This window comes from Geotrypetes seraphini, chromosome 2 (assembly GCF_902459505.1).
Source record: "Geotrypetes seraphini chromosome 2, aGeoSer1.1, whole genome shotgun sequence".
NCBI lineage: Eukaryota > Metazoa > Chordata > Amphibia > Gymnophiona > Dermophiidae > Geotrypetes > Geotrypetes seraphini.
The window spans coordinates 460,603,927-460,626,668 of record NC_047085.1 but is presented as its reverse complement, the minus strand read 5'-3'; the positions used below and the strand labels follow the sequence as shown (position 1 = coordinate 460,626,668).

Below are 22,742 nucleotides of genomic sequence, written 5' to 3'. Positions count from 1 at the left end.
TTTTCTAGTGCCACTATATCTTTCTTAAGATAAGGAGACCAGAATTGAACACAATACTCCAGATGAGGTCGCACCATGGAGTGATACAGGGGCATTATAACATTCTTAGTCTTGTTAACCATCCCTTTTTTAATAATTCCTAACATCCTGTTTGCTTTTTTGGCTGCCGCCACACATAGGGTGGAAGGTTTCATCGTATTGTCTACAATGACACCCAAATCCTTTTCTTGGGTGCTAATCCCCAAGGTGGACCCTAGCATCCGGTAACTGTGATTCAGATTATTCTTCCCAATGTGCATCACTTTGCATTTGTCCACATTAAATTTCATCTGCCATTTGGACGCCCAATCTTCCAATTTCCTAAGATCCAGCTACAATTTTTTACAATCTGCATGTGTTTTAACAACTTTGAACAGTTTAGTGTCATTTGCAAATTTAATCACCTCACTCATCGTTCCAATTTCCAGATCATTTATAAATAAGTTAAATAACACTGGTCCCAGTACAGACCCCTGCGACACTCCACTGTTTACTCTCCTCCATTGAGAAAACTGACCTTTTAATCCTACCCTCTGTATTCTATCCGATAACCAATTCCTAATCCATAACTGAACTTTGCCATGACAGTTTAATTTTCTCAGGAGCCTCTCATGAGGAACTTTGTCAAAAGCTTTCTGAAAATCTAGATACACTATATCAACCAGCTCACTTTTAGCTACGTGTTTATTCACATCTGTGCTGTATTTTCAATGGAGTGGCAGCTAAAAAGCTGAGTTCTGTTCTATCCTCAGCTGAAATCAGCAAATTGTCTTGGTTGCATTTGGACCCTCTTACTTTTTAAAAATAATTTGTCCAAGATAAACACTTTATTTGGTGCTTTATTGAAACTAAACCTGCTAGTAATGCCGTCTAAATCCAGTTGGAAAGATAAAGACTAACCAAGGCCTACTGATATCAAGCTGACTTAACAAAATTTGCCCAGCCCCTCGATCAGCTTGGCAAGGTCTGCTGAAACTACGGCCAAGTTCACTTCTACAGTTGAAGCTGTCCTGGATTAAAAAAAAAACCCTCCAACAACTTTATGATCAGGCTGAGGAGGTCTCATGAATCGATTGATAAATGTATGTCTGGAGTTAGATTCGGGTTTACAGCTACTTCTGATCTTGAGGATCATACCAGTACGATTTCATAGGAACAAATTGCACTCAGAAAAAGGGTTCTGGAATTGGAACAAAAGGTTGGTGATATGGAGAACCGCTCTCGTTGCAGTAGCCTATGCCTGATTGGACTACCTGAATCTATTTTGGACAAAGATCTTTGTGGCTTTTTAGAGTTGTGTGTGCCTGCAGGGCCGGATTAAAGAATAGGCCCAGTAGACATGTGCCTAGGGCCTGAAATTGTTAGGGGCCCGCTGAAGGAGGGTAAAGAGAGAGCCTTTTTTTTTTTTTTTTTTTCCCAAATAGCTATGGGTGGCATCAGCAAGGCTCCCCCCCCCACGACAGAACTCAAGATCTGCAACGGGCCCCCCCCCCAGCACTCAAGATTGGCAACGGGCCTCCTCCTCCCCGGGCATCAACAGCACTTCAGATCTGCAGCACCCAAAGCTTCCCCTCTGACGCAGTTTCCTGTTTCCACCCGAGCAGTTTGCATCAGAAGGAAGCTTTGGACTGAGCATCGCGTTACTGATCTGAAATGTTGTTGATGCCGGTGGGGGCCTGTTGCCAATCTTGAGTGCTGGGGGAGGGCGTTGCCAATCTTGAGTTTCATCGTGGGGGGGTCCATTACCAATCTCGAGTGCTGTCATGGGGGGGGGGGGGGCGGCAGTGCTGATCTTGTTGCCAAAATCAGGAAGAAAGGTGAGAGGAAGGAAGGGATATGGGCCTGGGGTGGATGGAGAGATTGAGAGAAGGGGGGCAGATGATGGAAATGGGAAGAAGGGAGAGAGAGAGAAGAGGGTAAATGATGGAAGTGGGGAGAAGGGGAGAGAGAAGAGGGCAGACGGATGTCAGTTGAGAAGGGAGAGCAAATGCTGAATGGAAGTGGAGAAAGAGAACACATACTGGATGGAAGGAGGGGATAAAGAAAAAGGACATATGTTGGATAGGGAAGAAGATAGAGTTAGTGAGATAGTGGAGGGATGAAGGAAAGGGGTGGCATGCTGTGAGTAGACACAGTGAAATGATGGAAATGAGGACTGCATAGTAAGAAAGAATTTAATTTAGACGGAGACAGAAATAAAGAAGGAAGACCAGAGAAGGAAAGGAAAGGGAAAAGAGAGGAGAGAGAGATGCCAGAGAAAGGGGAAGGAGACAGAGATATCAGACCTGAGCTGAGGAAATGAGAAGAGAGAGATGCTAAAAAACACAGGGGGGAGGGAAAGAGAGATGCCAGACCTTGAGGGAAAAGAGGGAAGATGATGGATGCCAGACAATAGCGGGGGGGGGGGGGGGGGGAGGGAGGGAGTCAAGAGGAGAGATGGCAGGGGGAGACAGACAGTGTCTGGAAAGGGCCGACAGTGGATGGAAGAAAGAGAATGACAAGAAGATGAGGAAAGCAGAAACCACATGACAAAGGTAGAAAAAATTATATTTTTTTGCTTTAGGATAAAGTAGTACTATAGCTGTGTTGATAAATGTTTAGAAATAGAAAATGGAAATACGGTGATCATTTTATTGGACTAATTTTAATACATTTTTGACTAACTTTCAAATACCAAATTCTCCTTCCTCAGGTCAGGACAGGATACTGTAACAGTAGTATACTTTACTGATCTAAGGAAAGAGGGTTTGACCTTTGAAAGCTAATTTAAAAATGTATTAGTCCAATAAAATAGTATTATCTTATTTTCCATTTTTTTTTTATTTTTAGTTGTTAATTTGTAAAGTGATTTGTTATTTCTCTTTTTTCAAATTTACATCTGCTATCTTTATATTTTGTTCAGTATTGGGGGATATGCGCTACTGTTTCTTCACCTCGTAAACTGTACCGTCCCTTCGGTTTGTAGCACAAGCCAGCATGCTGAATGCTCTGCACTGCTCCGATGGTCACAGAATTCCTATGATTGCCAGAACAGCGCAGAACATTCAGCGCGCCTGCCAGCGCTAAAAACCTCTTCTGTGCTTTTATAAAAATGGGAGGGGGAGTTTAGTTTGTGATTACTTATTCCATTCTGGGTGAGGGTGGTTCTGTGTCCTGTGTGTATGGAAGACATGGTTTTCTGTTAGCATTGACCAGCCTTGTTTGACGAAATGCATCAGGCATGGTTCCTGGGAGCACCTTAAACCTGATTTGAATCTCCTTATTGTCTGCCGATCTTCTTTTCTTCCATGTTGGATTCTTTGGTGGACCGCTTGCCTTGTTGATTTGTTACAAATTAGCATATATGGAGTGGAACGTACCAGATTTGGTTGTCTATACATACATATGGGTTAAAGTTGGATGACAGAGTGAGGCAGTTGAGAGGAGTTGCAAACTTGGTTATTAATATAGACTTATGTTTTGGATAGTATTACTGCTTTACAATGCATTTTTGAACACTTTTATATACATTAGGAAAGGGTTCAAAGTTAAAATCCTGAGTAAGAAGGTGGGAAGGGAAGGAAGGGGTTTTTTTTGTTCAGAGATGTTTGGGGCTTGCATAGAACTAGCACTACACTGGCACTGGTATGGTAATCTTTGTTGTTTTGAATTTTAAAAGAAAAAAAGAAATACAAGTGGAAATAAAGAAGCAAATAAGAAAACATGTAAATGAATGGGGGTGGGGGTGGGCAGGGCAGAGATGTGGGGTGTGGGCGAGGCAGGGCCATGGGGGGCCCAGTGTACTTGTGTGCCTAGGGGCCCTCGAAGAATTAATCCTGCCATGTCTGCCTGGTTCTTTAAATCTTGAGGAACAACTTATTTGGTTTTGTCTGGAACAGGCTTATCGGCTATGGGCACAACGGCACTTATCTGAAAGCCCTTGAGTAGTAATTCTAAAATTTCTTAATTTTTACCATAAACATAGAATACTACAAGTGATAAGAGGTCATAAATTAACATATCAGAATCAAACAATGCTGTATTTTCAAGATGTTCTCAGCAAGTTCAGCAATTATGGAGCTGCGTAAAAATCAGATTCGCTTTGCTATACTGTATCCAGTGAAACTTAGAGTGACTTATGAGGGCCACACTCACTTGTATGAGCAAGTGGCTGAGGCACAAGCATGTCTCACTGAATGGGATCAGCATTATTCTCCAACTTGGAAAGTGTAGATTATAATGCTGTTTATTTTTGGTAAAGTAAGACAACAGGTTTGCTTCTACTTTTGGACTCTGCAATTTCATTTCTGCTTCAATGCCAACAGTTATATGGTTTTCTGATTGGCTAAGCATACTTTATCTCCCTGGCAGTTATAAACTGGTGATCCCTAGGTTATGAAACATCGAGGCCTGACTGCATTGCAATTTGATTGGTTTGTTGGGATCTCCTGAATTCACTTGATGTTGACTGCTGGACTTTTTTTTTAATATATATTTTTGTCTCTCTTGTATTTGGTATCATATCAAGACAATTGATAATTCTGGGAGGATGGGAGGTGACAATATGTGATTATTCCTTGTTAGGAATGGTAATGGGGGATGATACTAAAATGGATGGTTTTGTTTAATTTTTGTGTTCTTGGGGAAAGGATTGTTTTTCCTTTTAGGGGGATATAATTATGGGTACTTGAGAGAGTTTTTCATTATCGTCCATGTTGGTATGGTCCCTTTTAAAATCATATATTGGCAAGATAATGCTGTGGAGATTTGGTTGGGATACTGAAGGCTGGGACAACATCTCAAAAGTTATTTTCAAAGTAAATTATGTTGCAGGTCTACTGGAAATGGGAATAATGTGTTGCCTTTGAAACGTAAAAAAAGTTTTATGAACTTTGTCTAAGCAGAAAGCCTCTATAGCAGTGGTCTCAAACTCTTTGCAGGGCCACATTTTGGATTTGTAGATACTTGGAGAGCCTCAGAAAAAATAATGTCTTATTAAAGAAATGCAAGCAGTGTCTCACTTCCGGTTCACCACACAATTGTTTCCCACGTACACACCTTTATAGGACCCCCAGGGACCCCTGAAGAAGACTTTTTGTCGAAACGCGGACCGTGTTGGGTCCTGTACCCCTAGCGGACTAGGTCCTTTAAGGCTCTTATGTGGATGATTTACTTTTATATGGATAGAATTATTTTATGTGGATGATTTTAGTGTACCTTTGGAACTTTGATACTTTCAAATAAAGTCCATTTAGGAACATCGTCACTCCATAGAGTTTTTTTGGTTTTCTCTGGATTTTCTTCTTTGTGGATATTTTGGGGTCAATTCCTTTTGTTTTTTATTAAAGAAATGACAATTTTGCATGAGGTAAAACTCTTTATAGTTTATAAATCTTTCCTTTTGGCTGTCTTAATAATAATATTGTAATTTATAGCTAAAGAGACATATGATCAAGAAACTGTTTTATTTTATTTGTGATTATGATAAACATACCGAGGGCCTCAAAATAGTACCTGGTGGGCCGCATGTGGCCCCCGGGCTGCGAATTTGAGACCACTGCTCTATAGCTATGCTTCGAGACTCATCTGAAGAACATAAAACATTGCTCACATAGTGGGTGGGTAACTGTATTATAAGAAGAAAGCTGAAGTGGTTATTTTAGTTTATAAAACTTTGAAAATTGGAAAAAAAAGCAAGTTTTGGACTTGGATGACCACTATATTGTGGCTAAAGTGGTTATTGAGAGATTAGCTGTTTTGCAATGTATTATGTATGCTCTTAATGTGTACTGTGAAAGTTTTTCATAACATATAATATTGCTAGTGTTCCCAGAATTATCAGTGTTGTGGCTAATCTTGAAATAGATAAGACACATAATCCCCATAATTATAAGATGGATTCCATTAAAGGTATTTCTTGATTATGGGATAGATGTGTGGTGTACTCTTCACCTGGGAGTACAGGATTTTATACACTTATCTTGTGCCCATATGACACATTCCAGGATAGACTATAGATAGGAGATTGTTTTCTGGTGTTAATGAAGGGCCAACTGCAATATCTGACTATGCCCCTATAAGGGGCTAAAGACAACTTATTCCAAATGATGGCATTTTATACTGGATTTATATACAGACTCTACAGTATATTTACTGATTATATCCGTAGGAAGTGGGCTGTGTATAAAACCTTTAATTCCCAACATTCTGAAGCTGAAATCTTGTTTTGGGATACTGCTAAATCAGTCTTAAGGGGAGATGACATAGTGTTTGTTGTTGTTAGGTGCCATTGATTCGTGCTCAAGTCCTAGCGACTTGATGAATTGCGGATCTAAAAAGAAATTGGTTTTGTGCTAGTAGGGAAAGGTTCTCCAGTGTCATCATAATGTTTAGTGGTTCTAAAGAAAACCTCAGAGATCATGTGATTCTTGGCTGGAATATCGATTAGCTTGAGACAGTGTTGTGGCACTTCTTCCACTTCTAATAAAACCCAACTTTTGGTAATTCTGGCATCTCTTCATGAATTAATACAGCAATCCTATATAATAAAACCCTAGCCGCGCATGCGTACTCCTACCTGCGTGTTTCATTTTCCCTGTTCCGTGAGATGTAGGTCCATGGTGGCAGGAGTGCGCATATGCGGGTCTCCAGCCTTACATCACCTAACTACACTCGCCGGCAGGACTGGCCGCCAGCGCTGGACTTCCTGCTCTGGTAAAAATAAGTTCTTCACCTTGCCGCCCCCCCTTCCCTTCCCGCGGTCCCGACTCCAAACTTGCCGACTCCAGCAGCGTCTGCATCACTCTACACATGCTGCTACGTTAAAAATGCTGCTGCATGACTCATATTCCATGAGAGCCGCTATTCTTACATTACCCCTCTCCTCAAGTCACATCATTGACTCCCCATCCATTTCTGAATACAGTTCAAACTCCTCTTACTGACTTACAAGTGCATTCACTCTGTAGCCCCCCAGTATCTCTTCTCACTTATCTCCCCCTATGCTCCCCCCCATGAATTCCATCCACTTTGTCTTCATGGAGTATCTCCAAGTTCTTCTGACAGCACTGGAGCCTCGTGGCCTTCTGACATGTCATCAGCATTCTTGGAACCCATCTTGCACTAACCTTGGATATGGCCAACTTTTCCTGTACCTGCCGAGATGCCCATTTCTTCAGCTATTCGGGAAACATTAATTTGTCTGTCTGACAAAATTAAATCCCTGACTTTCTTGCAATCAGTCCAGTGTGAGGGTCATCTTCAATGGACTCTACTCCACTTAAACTATTTGCTCCAAAATTTTACTTTTTAGGATAATTGGGCAGACTTGCCATAAACTGCAGTTATGCATTCATGGATCTCCTTTGGCTTTTTCCTTTCTTTTGTGAGAAATTTTATTACTGACTGGTGCTCCAAATCTAGCAGTTTCTTACTTGATTTGTGCGAAGACTCTCCTGACATCTTGTCTCTTGGAATGTTAGACTCGCACTGAGCGTCAACTTTGCATGAGTAGCCTTGAAACATGTCACAACACGCACAGACTTGTTTCAACATGCTTGCTATTTTCTTTCAGACTGGGGTAGATAAATTACTGAACACACTTCGTAAATCTCCAAATCCCCACTATCCCATCTATTCAGACTCCTGTTTTTTTTTTAAATTCCAATACCTGTTTTCCCTATCCTTCCATCCCCATCCCATGTTCATAAATCCCTGCTCTCTCCCTTCAGTCCCCAAGACCCATCTCTGCCCTTTCCTCCTTCAGATCCAGTCTGCATTTCTTGCTTATATTTCTCTCTCCCTCAACCAGTTTTTGAGTCCCTGCTTTCCTCTCAAATATGCAGCTCTTTGCCTTGGCCCTGATGAATCAGCATCTTTAACCTGATCTAGTTGCAGCTGCTGTTTCTAATTTCAGGTGCAGTCACCTCCTTCCCAGAGCCATATGATTGAAACTAGAGAATGACACGGGGAAAAAATCTGTCCCCGTCACCGGCCCACCATCCTCTGCACCGCCCCGTCACCGCCGTTCCCTTCACAGCCCCCCCTTTCACCGCCCCGTCACCGCCCCTGCCATCCCATTCACCGCCCCGTCACCGTCCCCGCTGCATCCATATAAGCCTTAGTACTGTAGTATTTAGCTTATTCCTTTCTTATAAATCAAAGTTCCTGCTGCTGAACTAGAGAAAGAGATGTTCAGCTGGCAGGGCTTTGTTTATAAATTTTTATCAACACAACTAATATACTATTTTATCCTAAAGCAAAAAATAAATAAATAAATATAATTTTTTTTTCTACCTTTGTTGTCTGGTTTCTGCTTTCCACATCTTCTCATTGAATTCCTTCCATCCACTGTGTGTCTTCTCTCTGCGTCTTCCATTTGCTGTTACTGTGTCTCTCCCTTAACCCCCCCCCCCCAATTGGTCTAGCACCCATCTTCTTCCCTCCGCTCCCGCATAGTCTGGCATCTGTCTTCTTCCCACTCTGTCTTCAACATTTCCCTTGGGGGTCTGTTCCTCTCCACCCTCCTTCAATGTCTGTTCTATTCCTTTCCACCACCACCCTTCCCTCCCTCCTTTACCATCTGTTCCTTTCTACTACCCTTCAGCTCCTCTCGCGTGGCCTATCTACCTTCCTTCCTCTTATTTTCATGGCACGTTACAATGTAATTTGGGCAAGCCACTGGAGCCTGCAAGCTTGGTCCCTGTCCCATCCCCACAAACCATCTCGCTTCTGTGCTCCTATTTTCTCCATTTCTAATATCTCCCCTATGTATCTGTCATTGCCCCCCCTGTGTCCATATACCATCCCCATGGCATGTCCCCTTTATGTCTCTGTCCCTATGCCCCATGCACATAATTTCCCCTCTTTCTGTTACCTTCCTGTGTCCAGATTTCCCCTATCTTCCTCTTCCATACCAGTGTGTCTCTTCTTTTCAACCCCATCTAGCTTTTTTCCCTCTTTCTTCCCCCCCCCCCTGCTTCTAGCATCTGGCTCACCTGCCAGTCCTTCCCTTTCTTTCCTGCTGTGGGTTTTTCTTTCCGACTTCATCCCCTTGGCCCAGAATCCTTTTCCCTTTCACTCCCTCCTTCCAATTTGAGCCGGGAACACTAGCGATCGCACGGTCCCCGCAGCCACTACCTGCCTGCCCAATCGATCCTAGTGTTTAGCCAGCTCTCTCCCTTCTCCTCACCTTAGTTTATAGGTTTTCTTTTTCGGCGACCTGCACGCTTTCCCAAAGAGCCGCGCACGCGCGGCTGCTCAGTGTTCAATCTTCTGCTCTGCTGCAACTTCCTGTTTCCGGTTGCGTCAGAGCAGAAGATCGAAACTGAGCAGCAGCGGGTGCGCGGCTCTCTGATAGCGTGCGGGTCGCCGAAAAAGAAAATCTACAAACTAAGGTGAGGAGAAGGGAGAGAGCTGGCTAAACACTAGAATCGATTGGGCAGGCGGGTGTGAGCTGCGGGGACCGCGCGATCCTTCATGCCTCACTGCGGGGACAAGACCATTCACCGCCCCGCGGGCGGTGAATGGCCTTGTCCCCGTCGCCGCAGCGACTGCTAGTTTTCTTCCCCGTTTTCGGCGGGTGACCCGCGGCTAAAATGCGGTGGCCGCGGGTAAACCGCCACCGTGTCATTCTCTAATTGAAACATCTACTGTTTGAATAGTGGGGCTCTGCATCTGTGGAGCCTTGTGCAGTTTTAACTGGATGGACTTCAGGTCATTCAAAAAGCTAATGTTTGAACTGCATAGGGGCACCTTTATATTAAACTTCATGGTTCAAACAGTGGATGTTTAGTCACAGCTGCAGGAGGAAGGAGGTTCCTATGCCTGAATTTGGCAGCTGTAGCCAGACTGGTTTGAAGGTGCTGGCCAAGGTTGAGGTGGAAAACCAATTTTTAAGGGGGTGTGGTCTTGCAGTGTTGACTAGTTAAAGTAAATGTTAGGTAATATTTGAAAAAAATGTTTTCTTTTCTTTGTTTATTGCTGGCTCTTTCATAGTTCACTATAGCAACTTTACCAGTAAAGTACTTACTGTATATACTCAAATATAAATTGAGATTTTTTTGACCAAAAAAGGCATCAGAAATTGTGTCTTGTCTAGTAGGGCATTGGGGCAGCAGTGATCCCCACTCACTGATGTATGTAGCAAAAATGGTTTCTCTGTCTTGTGAGATTGCTGCTAGAGTTTGTAGCAGCCCTTTTGGAATTGGAGCCAGCATATGTAGGAATGAGTGGGGACTGCTCCTACCCTAGCATCCCACTAGACCACCAGGGTAGTATGGTAGGTCCTGTGTATGGAAAGGTCTACTGATGGGTCTGGGAGGAACGCTTTGTCCAGTTTGGACAGGGGGCAGTGACAGGGGAGGGAGGGGAATGCCGGGCAGCTCTGGGGAAAGAGAGGAAGGGAAGAATGCTGGAACCGCTTGGGTGAATTTTTTCAAATAGGTGGTAAATAAATCAAAAATATAAACTTTTGGTTTATATTCGAGTTAACAGCCCACTTCCTTTTTTTAGAGAAAAATGTTATCTCTGTTTATATTTAAATATATGGCAGTTTGCTAGCCCTGTGCCTATGACTTTGTAGCCGATCTTTTGTGTGAGTTTTGGTGTCCTTAGAAACCAGGGAATAGCCTGCAGGCGGGAAAGAATGCATTGGGTGGGTACTAGTTGCCAGTGTGGGTGGAGGAGGAGCCTGAGCAGTGCTTGGCAGGACCTTCCATGTATGCATGGATTTAACCTTTGGTGGGTATTGGGGTATCTTTGAGGCATTAATTGACAGTTTCATAAACTCTTCAAAGATTATGTAAAGACTGATGAAATATGCTTATATTATTTACAAAGAGCAAAGTTAATTTGTGTTAGATGACCAACAAAGTGCTGTGTATTAGGACTCATTTGCCAAGAAAATCTGATGCAGCCAGTCACCTTAAACAATTTTTGGCTCATCTGGTAATGAAGTCACTGTAAAAAGCCAGGCAGAAAGCTTAAGTCTGGTCCAAAATGAATGTGTGTATCATTCTGCTGGTGTTTAGAAATGAAACAGTCTAATCTGTAATTGTTTAGATGAATATTGTGGTAAATAAAATGTTGGGTTCACAGAGTATGGTTCCTTTCTCTCTAAGGTGACAAGAGCAGATGTTGAAGTACAGCCGTATGCCTTTACTACTAAATCTTTGTTTGTGGGACACATGGATTATAAGTATCTACGCTGGCAGGTAAGCACATCGTGCATCTTCTCTAGAACAGCACCGGAGTCTGTTTATGTGCATAAAGAACAGACCTGAAAGTATTGTTAGATGCTGATTCAGAAATATTAGTCTAGAAATCCTGCAGGATAAGGAAGGAGGTGTGTGGAGGCTGTTGCTCATTCAAGCCTAGAAAGGTCATATTTTTCCAACATTCCCAGGTTATCGGTGATTAACTGTTGGGCCTGAGTTTTATATAATTAGAAATACGAGCAGATGGTGGCTGCTACCTACTCAGAGTGCTTCATTCTTAATTTTCTTTTGTATTCTTATTTTCCTTAGCTGTGGAAAGTATTGTGAAAGGGGATGGGACTTGATATACTGCCTTTCTTTGGTTACAATCAAAGTGGTTTACATACGAGATGCTACCCAAATGTTCGGGGAATGTGAACAGCATGTACGAACTGGATATAGTATGCCCTTCTGCCACTAGAGGTGGTCTAGCAGTATGCTTTGTGAATCAGTGTGCCAACGGACGTGCAGCTGAGTGGTCGCGTTGTTTTGTTCTGTGCAATTTTTTAAGGTTGTGTTTTTAGCGACTCGGCGGATTTCGATATGATGGATTTTACTGAGCAAAGAATCTGCATCAAATTTTGTTTCAAACTTTAAAAAAACTGCTGCAGAAACCCATCATGTGCTCCAGGAAGCCTTTGGAGATAATGCCATGTGTCAAATCTTTCTTTGGTCAAACGCTTCAAGGACGACAAACATCTTCCCACAACGATGACCGTTCCGGATGACCGTCAACAAGCACAACACCGGAAACCATAGCAAAAGTTAATGAGAGTATCCTTGCAGATCGTAGGCAAACTAACCACGATGTTTATGAGATAGTAGGTCAGTCATACAGGACAGTTCAACAAATTTTGTTGGACTAATTGAACATGAGACACATTTCTACAAAATTTGTTCCAAGACTGCTAACCGGTGAACAGAAGGCCCATCGCATTTCTGTCTGTTTGGAACTTCCAGAAACATTACAGTGATTACACACCCTCCCTATTCGCCTGACCTTACACCCTGTAATTTTTTCCTATTCCCCAAAATGAAATTGCAACTGAAAGAGCGCTGTTTTAACACGATTGAAGAGATCCAGGTAGAATTGCAGGAGGTCCTCAAGGCACTCACCCAAGATGACTTCCATAGATGCATGGACTCATGGGAAAAACGCTGGGATCACTGTATACATTCTCAAGGGGACTACTTCGAAGGAGACGATGGAAACTAGGAGTTTCAGTAAGCAATATTTTTTTTTTACAATTGAATTCCACAAACTTTTGGGTAGCACCTTGTATTATATGTAGTTACTGTTAACTCCACCTAAGTGCACCTGACTACCACAGTCCTGGTTTTTTTTTTTCCATTAAAGTAAATGGGTGTAAACTCTGCATATTTGTAATTCTGATAAGCACACAATCCGCTTATGCGCATTGATATCATAGGTCCAACCTCTATTCTTTCATGTTACATTCACTCCGGTTAAATACAATTACATTCTAACGTGGATGAGCTACGTGTTTCGGAACTTCAGCCTAGGCCTGGCCAAGTGTTTGAACTTTCAGAACTGCACCATGGCGTGGACATGTCCATCATGCTGGACAAAAATCATTGTCTTTGGCTGAACATGTCAATGTCTTAAAAAGACTTGAACAAAGGGAGAGTCAGGTCTCTTTAGTAAAACATTACAGTGTTCATCCTAGCCAGATTTCTTTGATTTACAAAAAATCCAAGCGATATTGAAAGACTGGCAAAACAACAACAATCCTACCAGAAAATGGAAAAGAATTGGGAAGGCTGGAAACATTGAACAGGCATTGCTGCGATGGTTTGCTTAACCTAGAAATCGACAACTGCCAGTCAGTGGACCTCTGTTGATGGAGAAAGCAACACAGTTATCTGAAGAACTGGGTGTAGAAGACTTCAAAATGACAAATGGATGGTTAGAGCGGTGTAAAGTTTGTAATGGCATAAAATTTAAGAAGCAGTATGGCGAAAAACAAGACACGGATGAGTTTGGTGCAGAAAGATGGGTCATGGAAGTGTTGCCATCAGTAATTGGTGGATATGAATCATCTGATGTGTTCAATGCCGATGAGATGGGCCTGTTCTGGCGTGCCATCCCTGATAGAACGTTGGCTTTCAAATGCAGCGAAGCTGTTGGTTTCAAGGTGCCAAAGGAACGATTGACATTACTGCTCAGTTGCAATATGGATGGTAGTGAAAAGCTCGAACACACAACAGGAAGTCATGAGGACAAGATGTCAGAAATCCAGTTGCACTTCCCCCCCCAAAAGCAGGTGGAAATAAGGGTGTGTCTTATGGAGTGAATACCCAAACCCCTCCCCGCTCCCATTACATTATTTTAATGCTGCCTCCCTCCCTTGCTTGCCAGCCCTCTTCCTCATCCCCCCTCGTCACCCTCCCACCGTGCGTACCTTTTTTTAAACTTCTGGCGCCTTCACTTGCTGGGAGCGGCGCACAAGGCTGACTGGCTGCCTGGTCCCTACCGCTTCCCTGAGAATGGATGGCAGACGCAGCAGCCTCCTCTTCTGTTCTTTCGCAGCATATCAGTGCACCAGGCTGGCAGCTTGGTGTGCCGCTATGCCGCGAAAGAGCAGAAGAGGAGGCAGCCGCATCTGCCATTCTCAGGGGAAACGGCGGGGACCAGCCAGCCAGCCTTGTGTGCCGCTCTCAGCTAGTGAAGGCACCAGAAGATAAAAGAAAGGCATGAGCAGGTGGGGGGGGAGGAGGAGGAAGAGGGCTGGGGCCTGTCTGCCGCCTGCCTGGGGGGTGAGGAGGGAGAAGCTGGGGCCTGCCTGCCAAATTAAAAATAGGGATGGAGAGGCCAGGGTCTGCCTGCCGCCTGCCTGGGAAGGAGGGAGAGGCCGGGGCTTTCCTGCTGCTTGCCTGGGGGGAGAGAGAGGCCTGCCTGCCTGCCTACCTACCTACTCACCCTGTCCCTACCTGCCTGCCAGCTACTAGGCCTGCCTACCCTGTGCTCTGTCCCTGCCTGCCCTGTCTCGGCCTACCACTAGACCACCAGAGGGGGGGACAGGGCTTGGCAAGGAGTGTTGGGTTGGGTGCAGAGCCTGGCAAGGAGAATTTGGTTCACAAGGGTTTTTTCTTGTTTTCCTCCTTTAAATCTAGAGTGTTTCTTATGGTCAGGTGTGTCTAATAGAGCGAAAAATACAGTATACACTCTTGGCTGGATTTCTGACATCTTGTCCTCACGGCTTCCTGTTGTGTGTTCCTGTCTCGTTGTTGAGGCCAGTCTTTGGCTTCTGATTCAGTGAAAAGCTCGAGCCACTAGTGATTGGGAAAAATCAAAATCCTCGGTGCTTCGAAAACATTAAATGCCTGCCTGTTGAATATGAAAGCAACAAAAATGCATGAATGACAGCGACATTGTGGATTGAATGGTTACAGAAACTTGACAATTTGATGAGAAGGCGTAAGAGGCACATTGTATTGTTGTGTGATAACTGTGCAGCACACAGCAATGACATAAGACTAACCAACATCAAACTCGTGTTTCTGCTGTCAAACACAACCTCTTTGATCCAGCCGATGGACCAAGGGATAATCGCAAACTTCAAACATCATTACAGGTCACACTGAAGCAGACACTTTGTCCATTGGACTCCCAGTTGGATTCTCATCACAAAGTTTGAACTGTATGTCGCTGTTGACAATGATCTGTCCAAATCATCTGACAGCACTAATTCCGATATTTGTACAGTCATAAATGACACTGCAGAAAACCAAGAGTCAGATGATGACGAAGATACTGTTGCTGTCATCACGACTTATGAACCACCTGTAGAGATCGTTTCCTTCTTGGACCCGCTGAAGGCCCTACACACACTGCGCTGTTATCTGGAGATAAATGGCCGTCATGACTTTAGACAGTTTTGCAGCATCAGCAGTCAGATACACAGCCTGAATCATGCAATCTGCGTGCAGAAAACAATGACTGATTATTTCTGTAGAATGTTGGTTTAGAAAAAGGTTTACATTAGACCAAACAGTACTGTTTCTATAACTATAGCGTATTACATTGTATTTGGTGTGTTTTTGGTTGAATAAAAGTTCTATTGACTACAGCGTACTGTGAGTTTTTATGACTAACAAGTGGTACACCTATTAAGCGCACACTCCGTTTAAATGCACGTGGTGACCTGGTATGAAGGGTGTGCACTTAAGCCGAGTCGGCTGTACTCATTTTTTGTACATGGGGCAATGGAGGGTTAAGTGACTTGCTCAGAGTCACAAGGAGCTGCAGTGGAAATTGAACCCAGTTCCCCAGGTTCTCTAGGCTACTTCTTCACTCAATTGCTCTTGAAGTCAAGAATATTAAGACTGACATTGTGGTCATAGAGTAATAGCCTGAGTCTGCAGTGATCATGTAGCTTGCCTGATAAAATGTTTTATGTTTAAATGTCAGGAGGATTTTAGTGGGGCGTGTTTGTTGACATTTTATTGTGGAATAATAACAGAATTCAGTATGCTTCTGAAGACAGCAACAGTCTATCAGGAGGCTATATAATCTCACTTCAGGTTTTGACAAACACCTTTTGTCTGCAGCCGGCTTCTTTTTGCTTTTACTTCAAAACTGAGAATTTTAAATGTATTTGAAAGTTGGTAGTTGGTTCTACAGAAAAGCTGCAGTGAAGAGCCATTAACCCCAAGGTACAGCGCTGAGAAAATTCATCACCATTCCCGTTCCTGCGGATAACCATGGGAAACAGTCCCGTGCCATTCTTTAGTGTCTATCTCAACATCAGTCTTTCTACACCAGCACTCTTCAATGCAAGCTTGAGAGTCAGTGGCTGTGCCCATTCATACGCTGATTCTCTCCTCTCTCCTTAAAGAATGGCACGGAGATGGTTTCCCACGGATATCCGCGGAGATGGAACAGTGATGAATTGTCACTTCCTCATTCTCTAGTGTTGCGCATTGTTCCTCCTTTTCGTCTTCCTGCATTTGCTTTTTCCAGTTTGAGGGAGCAGGCTCGTGGGTTGAAGTTCCTGTTTGTACACAAGATCCATTTGCAGTACCTGGAGGTTATAATTGATTTTTGTTCTCCGACCTTCTTTTTGTACTGGTTGGTCCCGTCTGCGAGGGCAGGCCAGCATCCAAGGTCGCCATTTCCAGATGGATCTGGTGAATCAAGAAGCCTTCAAAGAATGTCTCGTCCATCTTTTGTTATATTGCTACTAGTGATGCATTAGTCATAATGAAAATTGAAGAAGACAGTTTCTAGTTATGTAGCATTGCAGGCATTGACACTGTACTTTTGGCGTCTTGTAGAACTGTAGAAATAATTAATAGTAGTAATAGTAGTACTTGCAAAGAAGATGGATAGAAAGAATACGAGAAGAACGATTTAGTAATTTTATAATCAAAATAGAGGCAGAAAATGTCATTGTCAGTAGTTCTACACAGCCAACTGCTTCTTCTCTCCCACTGACTAGTGGATTATCTGATTTCAAGAATATTGCTGAAGTTGACTCTTGACAGTTGTTCAAATTCAGATGCTGATTTTGAAGTCAGCAGAACCCTTTGTTCTAGTTCTCTGTCAAAACAGCCTTAGCTGAACATCCTTGCACATTCTGAAGTTTCTGGAGCATTAGATTGTTAATTTGCCAGATGGGAGTGCCACTTTTGTCACTGGTGCTATTGCCAAAGCACTTGGCCATGGTGCAAATGAAATTACATTGGCAAGAAGCTCACTCTGACGTTCATAGTGCAAGAACTGTGAGGAGGCAGCCACTCTGAAGGATGAATTCCTTGATGAAACAACAGAAACTCCATTATTGCTGCATTAGGATGGAAAACTCCTCTTGGATATTACTGGAAGTAAAGAAAAGGTCAACAGAATTGCAGTACTTGTCACTGGCGACGGAGAAGAGAGGTTACTCAAAGTTCCAAAAAAAATCGGCCATTGAGCTGGCAAACAGGATGCTGAAGACTGCTATCTCATAGTACTGGATTAGTGGAGCCTTCAGAGGTGAGTCTGGAGACTGATATTTGTACCACTACAAGTAATGTAGTCCTGAAGAACATTGCATACACCTTCATTGAACCATCAGTAGGGCAAGAATTAGCATGGAATGAAGAGAAAACGAGAACCAGCGTGGTTAAAAGGTGAAGTGAAAAAGGTTATTACTGCCAAGAAAACATCCTTTAAAGAATGGAAAAAGTATCCCAATGAAGAAAATAAGAAGAGACATAAGCACTGGCAAGTTAGATGCAAAGCATTGATAAAGAAAGCTAAACAAGATGAAGAACAACTTGACAAAGAGGCAAAAATTCATAGTAACAATTTTTTTAGGACCGTTGGATGATCAAGGAGAAAAAGGTGCACTCAGGGAGGATAAGGCCATAGTGGAGAGACTGAATGAATTCTACCTGAACTGTAAGAAATCTACCTGAACTGGAAATGGCTTTCAAGAGTGATGAGGCAGAGGAATTAAAAGAAATCTCGGTGAACCTAGAAGATGTACTAAGCCAAATTGACAAGTTAAAAGAGTGTTAAATCGCCTGGACCAGATGGTATGCATCCCAGGGTACTGAAATAACTCAAACATGAAATTGTTTGTTGTTAGTGTTATGTTGTTAGTGACCTGTCGATAAAATCGTCTGTAGTACCTGAAGATTGGAGGATGGCCTATGTTATGCCAATTTTTTTAAAGGTTCTAAGGGAGATCTGGGAAATTACAGCCCGATAAGCCTGACCTCAGTGCCAGATAAAATAGTGGAAACGATTTTATAAAAAATTAAATTGTGAAACGTGTAGCTGAACATGATTTAATGAGACGGAGTCAGCATGGGTTCAGCCGAGGGATGCCTTCCCTCACCATTTTGCTTGACTTCTTTGATGGTGTGAATAAACGTGGATTAAGGTGAGCCTGTTGATGTAGTATATCTAGATTTCCAGAAAGCTTTTTACACAGCTCTTCATGCGAGGATGGGTATTCTCTCCATGCTCGTGAACCATGCAAGAATCCACGCCAGCTTTTCAACACCTCCTCTTTCACCAGAGGGCTCTGCTACCCCTTTCAGTTTTACCTTCTGCATGAGCTGGAAGGAGTCTTTCTGATCTATATACAGTAAAACTTTGGTTTGTGAGCATAATTCGTTCCAGAAGCATGCTTGTAATCCAAAGCACTCGTATATCAAAGCAAATTTCCCCATAGGAAATAATGAAAACTCAGACGATTCGTTCCACAATCCGAAAACTTTAATACAAAATACTATAGGTACTTGTATTGCAAGACCTCGCTCATTTAGAACAGTCGCTACACTCCCGCAGCGTCAGAGAGAGAAGAACTATTGACTCAGACACCATAATCCAAAACTACAACCCGAAAGACTTCATTTCGCAATGGAGCCACCTAAGTACACAACCCTGGATGAGCTAGCCCCAGAACAACCCTCCATAACCAGATTGTCAACCTCAACATCTGACTTCAAAGCATTCCGCAAAGAACTCAAAACGCTACTTTTCAAAAAGCATATTCAAAACACCTAATCTCCTCTTCCACATACACCGACCAGGTTACCCACTCCCTGACACCATATCCTCAACCAACAAAAAAAAACAAAAAAAAAAAAACCTAATTCTTCCTACAGATTTATTACCTACCAACGCCTGGAAAAAGATTTGATATGTAATGTAATATAACTGCTCTCACCCAATGTTACCAAGTCTATACTCATTCTGTAACTATGTCCTACCCTAAATGTCACGTACCCTCCTGGAAATGTCCAGCTTCTTCTTATGTAATCCGCTTTGAACCGCAAGGTACAAGCGGAATAGAAATCACTAATGTAATGTAATGTAATGTAACAACCCAAAACCAGAATCCATAGAAAATCAGACAAATGGTTCGACAACAAACTACTCCAACTCAAAAGGCAATGCAGACAACTAGAAAGAAAATGGAGAAAAAATAGCCTAGATTCCACAAAAACAACATGGAGAACATTACACCAAAAATACAAACAAAAGCTGAAAGAAAAAATAAAGACATACTACACAAAGCAAATAGGAGAAGAATCCCAAGACACAAAAAAGCTTTTCCAGTTACTCAAAGAACTCAGACACCACACCATATTTGACCAATAACAACTCCCCCCAGCCACCTTATTAGCCACATTCTTCAAAAATAAGATTGCAAATATCAGAGCCACATTCAATAGAACACCTATTCACCTAGAAGAGATCTCAACTTCCCCTACAGAGAAAGAATCAGTAGCAGCAGACAGAACCTGGTCTCACTTCTCACCTATAAAATAGTCAGACCTCAACAAATTATACAACAAATACAATCACACAGCCTGTGACCTTAACCACTGCCCACCATACCTATTGAAAACCTCCATTACGCTATTCCACACTCTGCTCCTACAATGGATACAAACTCTACTCACAGATGGCCAGTTCTCACAAGACCTTAGCGAAATCATCATAACTCCGATCCTAAAATAGCAACAGACCAACCATCCAACTACAGACCCATAGCTTCAATTCCACTTTACTTCAAGCTAATGAAAGGCCTCATAGCTAAAGCCCTAAACGTATATCTAGAAAACCACAACTTACTACACCACACACAGTCTGGCTTCAGAACCAACTATAGCACTGAAACCCTGCTAGGAACACTCATGGACATCAAGAGACAGCACCTCAGCACAGGCAAGAAAATGCTGATCATACAATTAGACCTCTCCGCAGCCTTTGATCTAATAGACCATGACATCCTCTTACAAACTCTAGACTCAATAGGAATTACAGGAAAAGTACTAACTTGGTTCAAAGGCTTCCTACAATCCAGAACTTATAGAGTCAAAACAAACAAAGAAAAATCAGAACCATGGTCCAACCCATGTGAAGTTCCCCAAGGATCACCCCTATTTCCCACACTCTTCAACCTATACATTGCCTCCCTAAGCTCCTACCTAGACAAACTAGGCATAACCTCCTACAACTACGCAGATGACATCACCATACTCCTCCATTTCGACCAACTTGAGCCCTCCATGATAGGTACAAAACATAGAACACCTGAAAAAGTAGCAACATGGATGAAAGAACACAAACTAAAACTTAATCCTGATAAAACAAACTTCATCCTCCTAGAAAACAGCAAAACCTCAACCTTGACTAACCTAGTAATAAACTTGGTCTCATACCCTATTCAACCCACACTAAAACTCCTAGGAGTACTGATAGACAGAGGCTTTACCATGCAACCACAAATCAACAAAATAATAAAAACATCATTCACAACCATGAGAAACCTAAGACAAGTCAGAAAATTATTTGACAGAAAACAATTCCAACCAGTGGTTCAATCACTAATCCTAGGCCTAATACACTACTGCAACATACTATATCTCCCCTGCCCAGCAACCACGATAAAACAAATTCAAACAATACAAAACTCAGCCCTAAGACTTATCTATTGTCTGAAAAAATACAACTACATCACAGAAGCATACCTCGACTCACATTGACTCCCAATACAAGCCAGAATACACTTCAAATTCCACTGCCTTCTTTTCAAAGCTATAAACAGAGACAGCCCTACCTACTGGAACAATCGACTAACTCAAACCACCTCAACCAGACACAGGAGAACCCACACAATATTCACCAAAAATGTAAAACGAAGAAAAATATATGATAACCTACTGGCCACCAGAGTAGCGAAACTGAACCGACAACTCACCAACCTGTTTACTTCGACCACAGACTACAAAACCTTCAAAAAACCCTACTCTTCAAAAAATACATAAAACCAATATAACACAACCAAACATGTTTCGATCTCCTCCTGCAATTACCAACTACTCCTTAGCAAATTAGAAAATGTTCAAACTCCTCCTGCGATTACCAACTACTCCTTAGCAAATTAGAAAATGTTCAAACTATTCTTTAAGTACTTCTTAATATCTTAACAATATGTTCTTCTTATTATCATAACAAATCTTATGTATTCCGCCTTGAACCGCAAGGTAAAGGTGGAATAGAAATCACTAATGTAATGTAATGATGTGATGCATGTATACTATATGTCCTTTTTATTGCAAGACATTGCTTGTATATCAAGTTAAAATTTAATCAAATGTTTTGCTTGTCTTGCAAAACACTTGCAAACCAAGTTACTTGCAATCCAAGGTTTTACTGTATTTCTTTGTTTTGTTTGGTCGGTCTTATGGTTTTTGGTGTCTTGGTGCTCAGAGCTCCCCAGATCAGCGGTCAAGCTCTGTCTGCGTGGAGGAGACACAAACTTAGGTCTGCAGCTGACAGGCCAATGCCTCTGTGATACCGGTTATCCAGCCTGCAGAAACTTTTGTGGAACTTGGGGTCCGATCCCCTAGAAGCTTTGTTCTACTATTGGGTTGTAGGCGCTCGAGCACAGGCTTTCAGACTCTGTAGGAGGCTCAGCAGGGCTCTTCAGGGTGTCAGCTGCATTTTTGCCTCCCCCCCTTTCACATACACAGGTCTGTGGGTGTTTGAAGATCAGTCAGACTTTGGTCTGACTGGCAACCCGAAGATTTCAGTGTTGGAGGAACAGTCACATTGAAGCAGTGATTTCTTCTTTCAGATCCAGCTACTTTAAAAGCTGAGGCAGGCTGCAACACTTCTCCAGCACAGGTCTGTTAGAGACTGAGGAAAATCAAGGATGGTGGTGGTGGTCTTAAAAAAATATTTTAAAGGTTTCTGCCTTTATGGTTCCCCACCTCCAAAATCCCTTTTGCTGAGTTTTTTTTTTTTTTTTAATTTTAGTTGCATTTTTGTGCCAAAAAATGGCTCCAAACCGCCATAGTAGACATCTTGGATTTTCCAATTTTTTAAAAAGTTCTCGTGAATATTCAAATCACCTTATTTTGCTTTAATGCTGGCAGGAATGGAGTCCTCAGGCTCCTTTACTCCTAATTCTTGCCAGAGTAAATGGGGGATACGGAAGGTATGTTATAGGGTTTTGAATATCTAAGGTTATGCACTTTTGGCAAAGAAGAGGGGGGGGGGGAAGGGAGTCCATAAGAATCTAGGGCCCCCTTCTATGTTTGGTGATGTGAGTAAAACATTTTGGACACCTATCATCATTTCCCAATATAGAATTTATTGGAAGGGAAATGGGCATACGTTGGTAGGGAGCAGGAAAGGGGAGTTCAGATGGTTTATGCAAATTTGTATAAAACAATACTGTTTCAATTTGTTTGATGGTTTGTAAAATGGTTTATTGAAAAACATAATTATGAGAAGTTAGAACATTATTTACTCACAGTGAGAGAAAACTAGAGAAGACAACGGAGACTAGCTGGTCTTTATCATCCATCATTTATTACACTGCTTGTCTATATTATTGCTTGCATGTTCTACTAGCTACTTGCATATACTACAAAGATGGAGAGAGCTTGTTGGATTGGGGAAATGGAGAAACCTGAGAACTCTAGGTTGTAGCAGGT

General features: G+C 42.4%; 1 protein-coding gene across 1 annotated transcript in view; it reads left to right on the top strand.

Moving 5' to 3' along the window:
* The window catches only part of GTPBP4 (GTP binding protein 4), a 140,212-nt gene that overhangs the window by 31,556 nt on the left and 85,914 nt on the right, over positions 1–22,742 (top strand). The window contains exon 6 of the mRNA XM_033931552.1: positions 11,139–11,231. Within this exon, the coding sequence (XP_033787443.1) occupies positions 11,139–11,231 (93 nt within the window). The remainder of the gene's footprint in view (positions 1–11,138; positions 11,232–22,742) is intronic.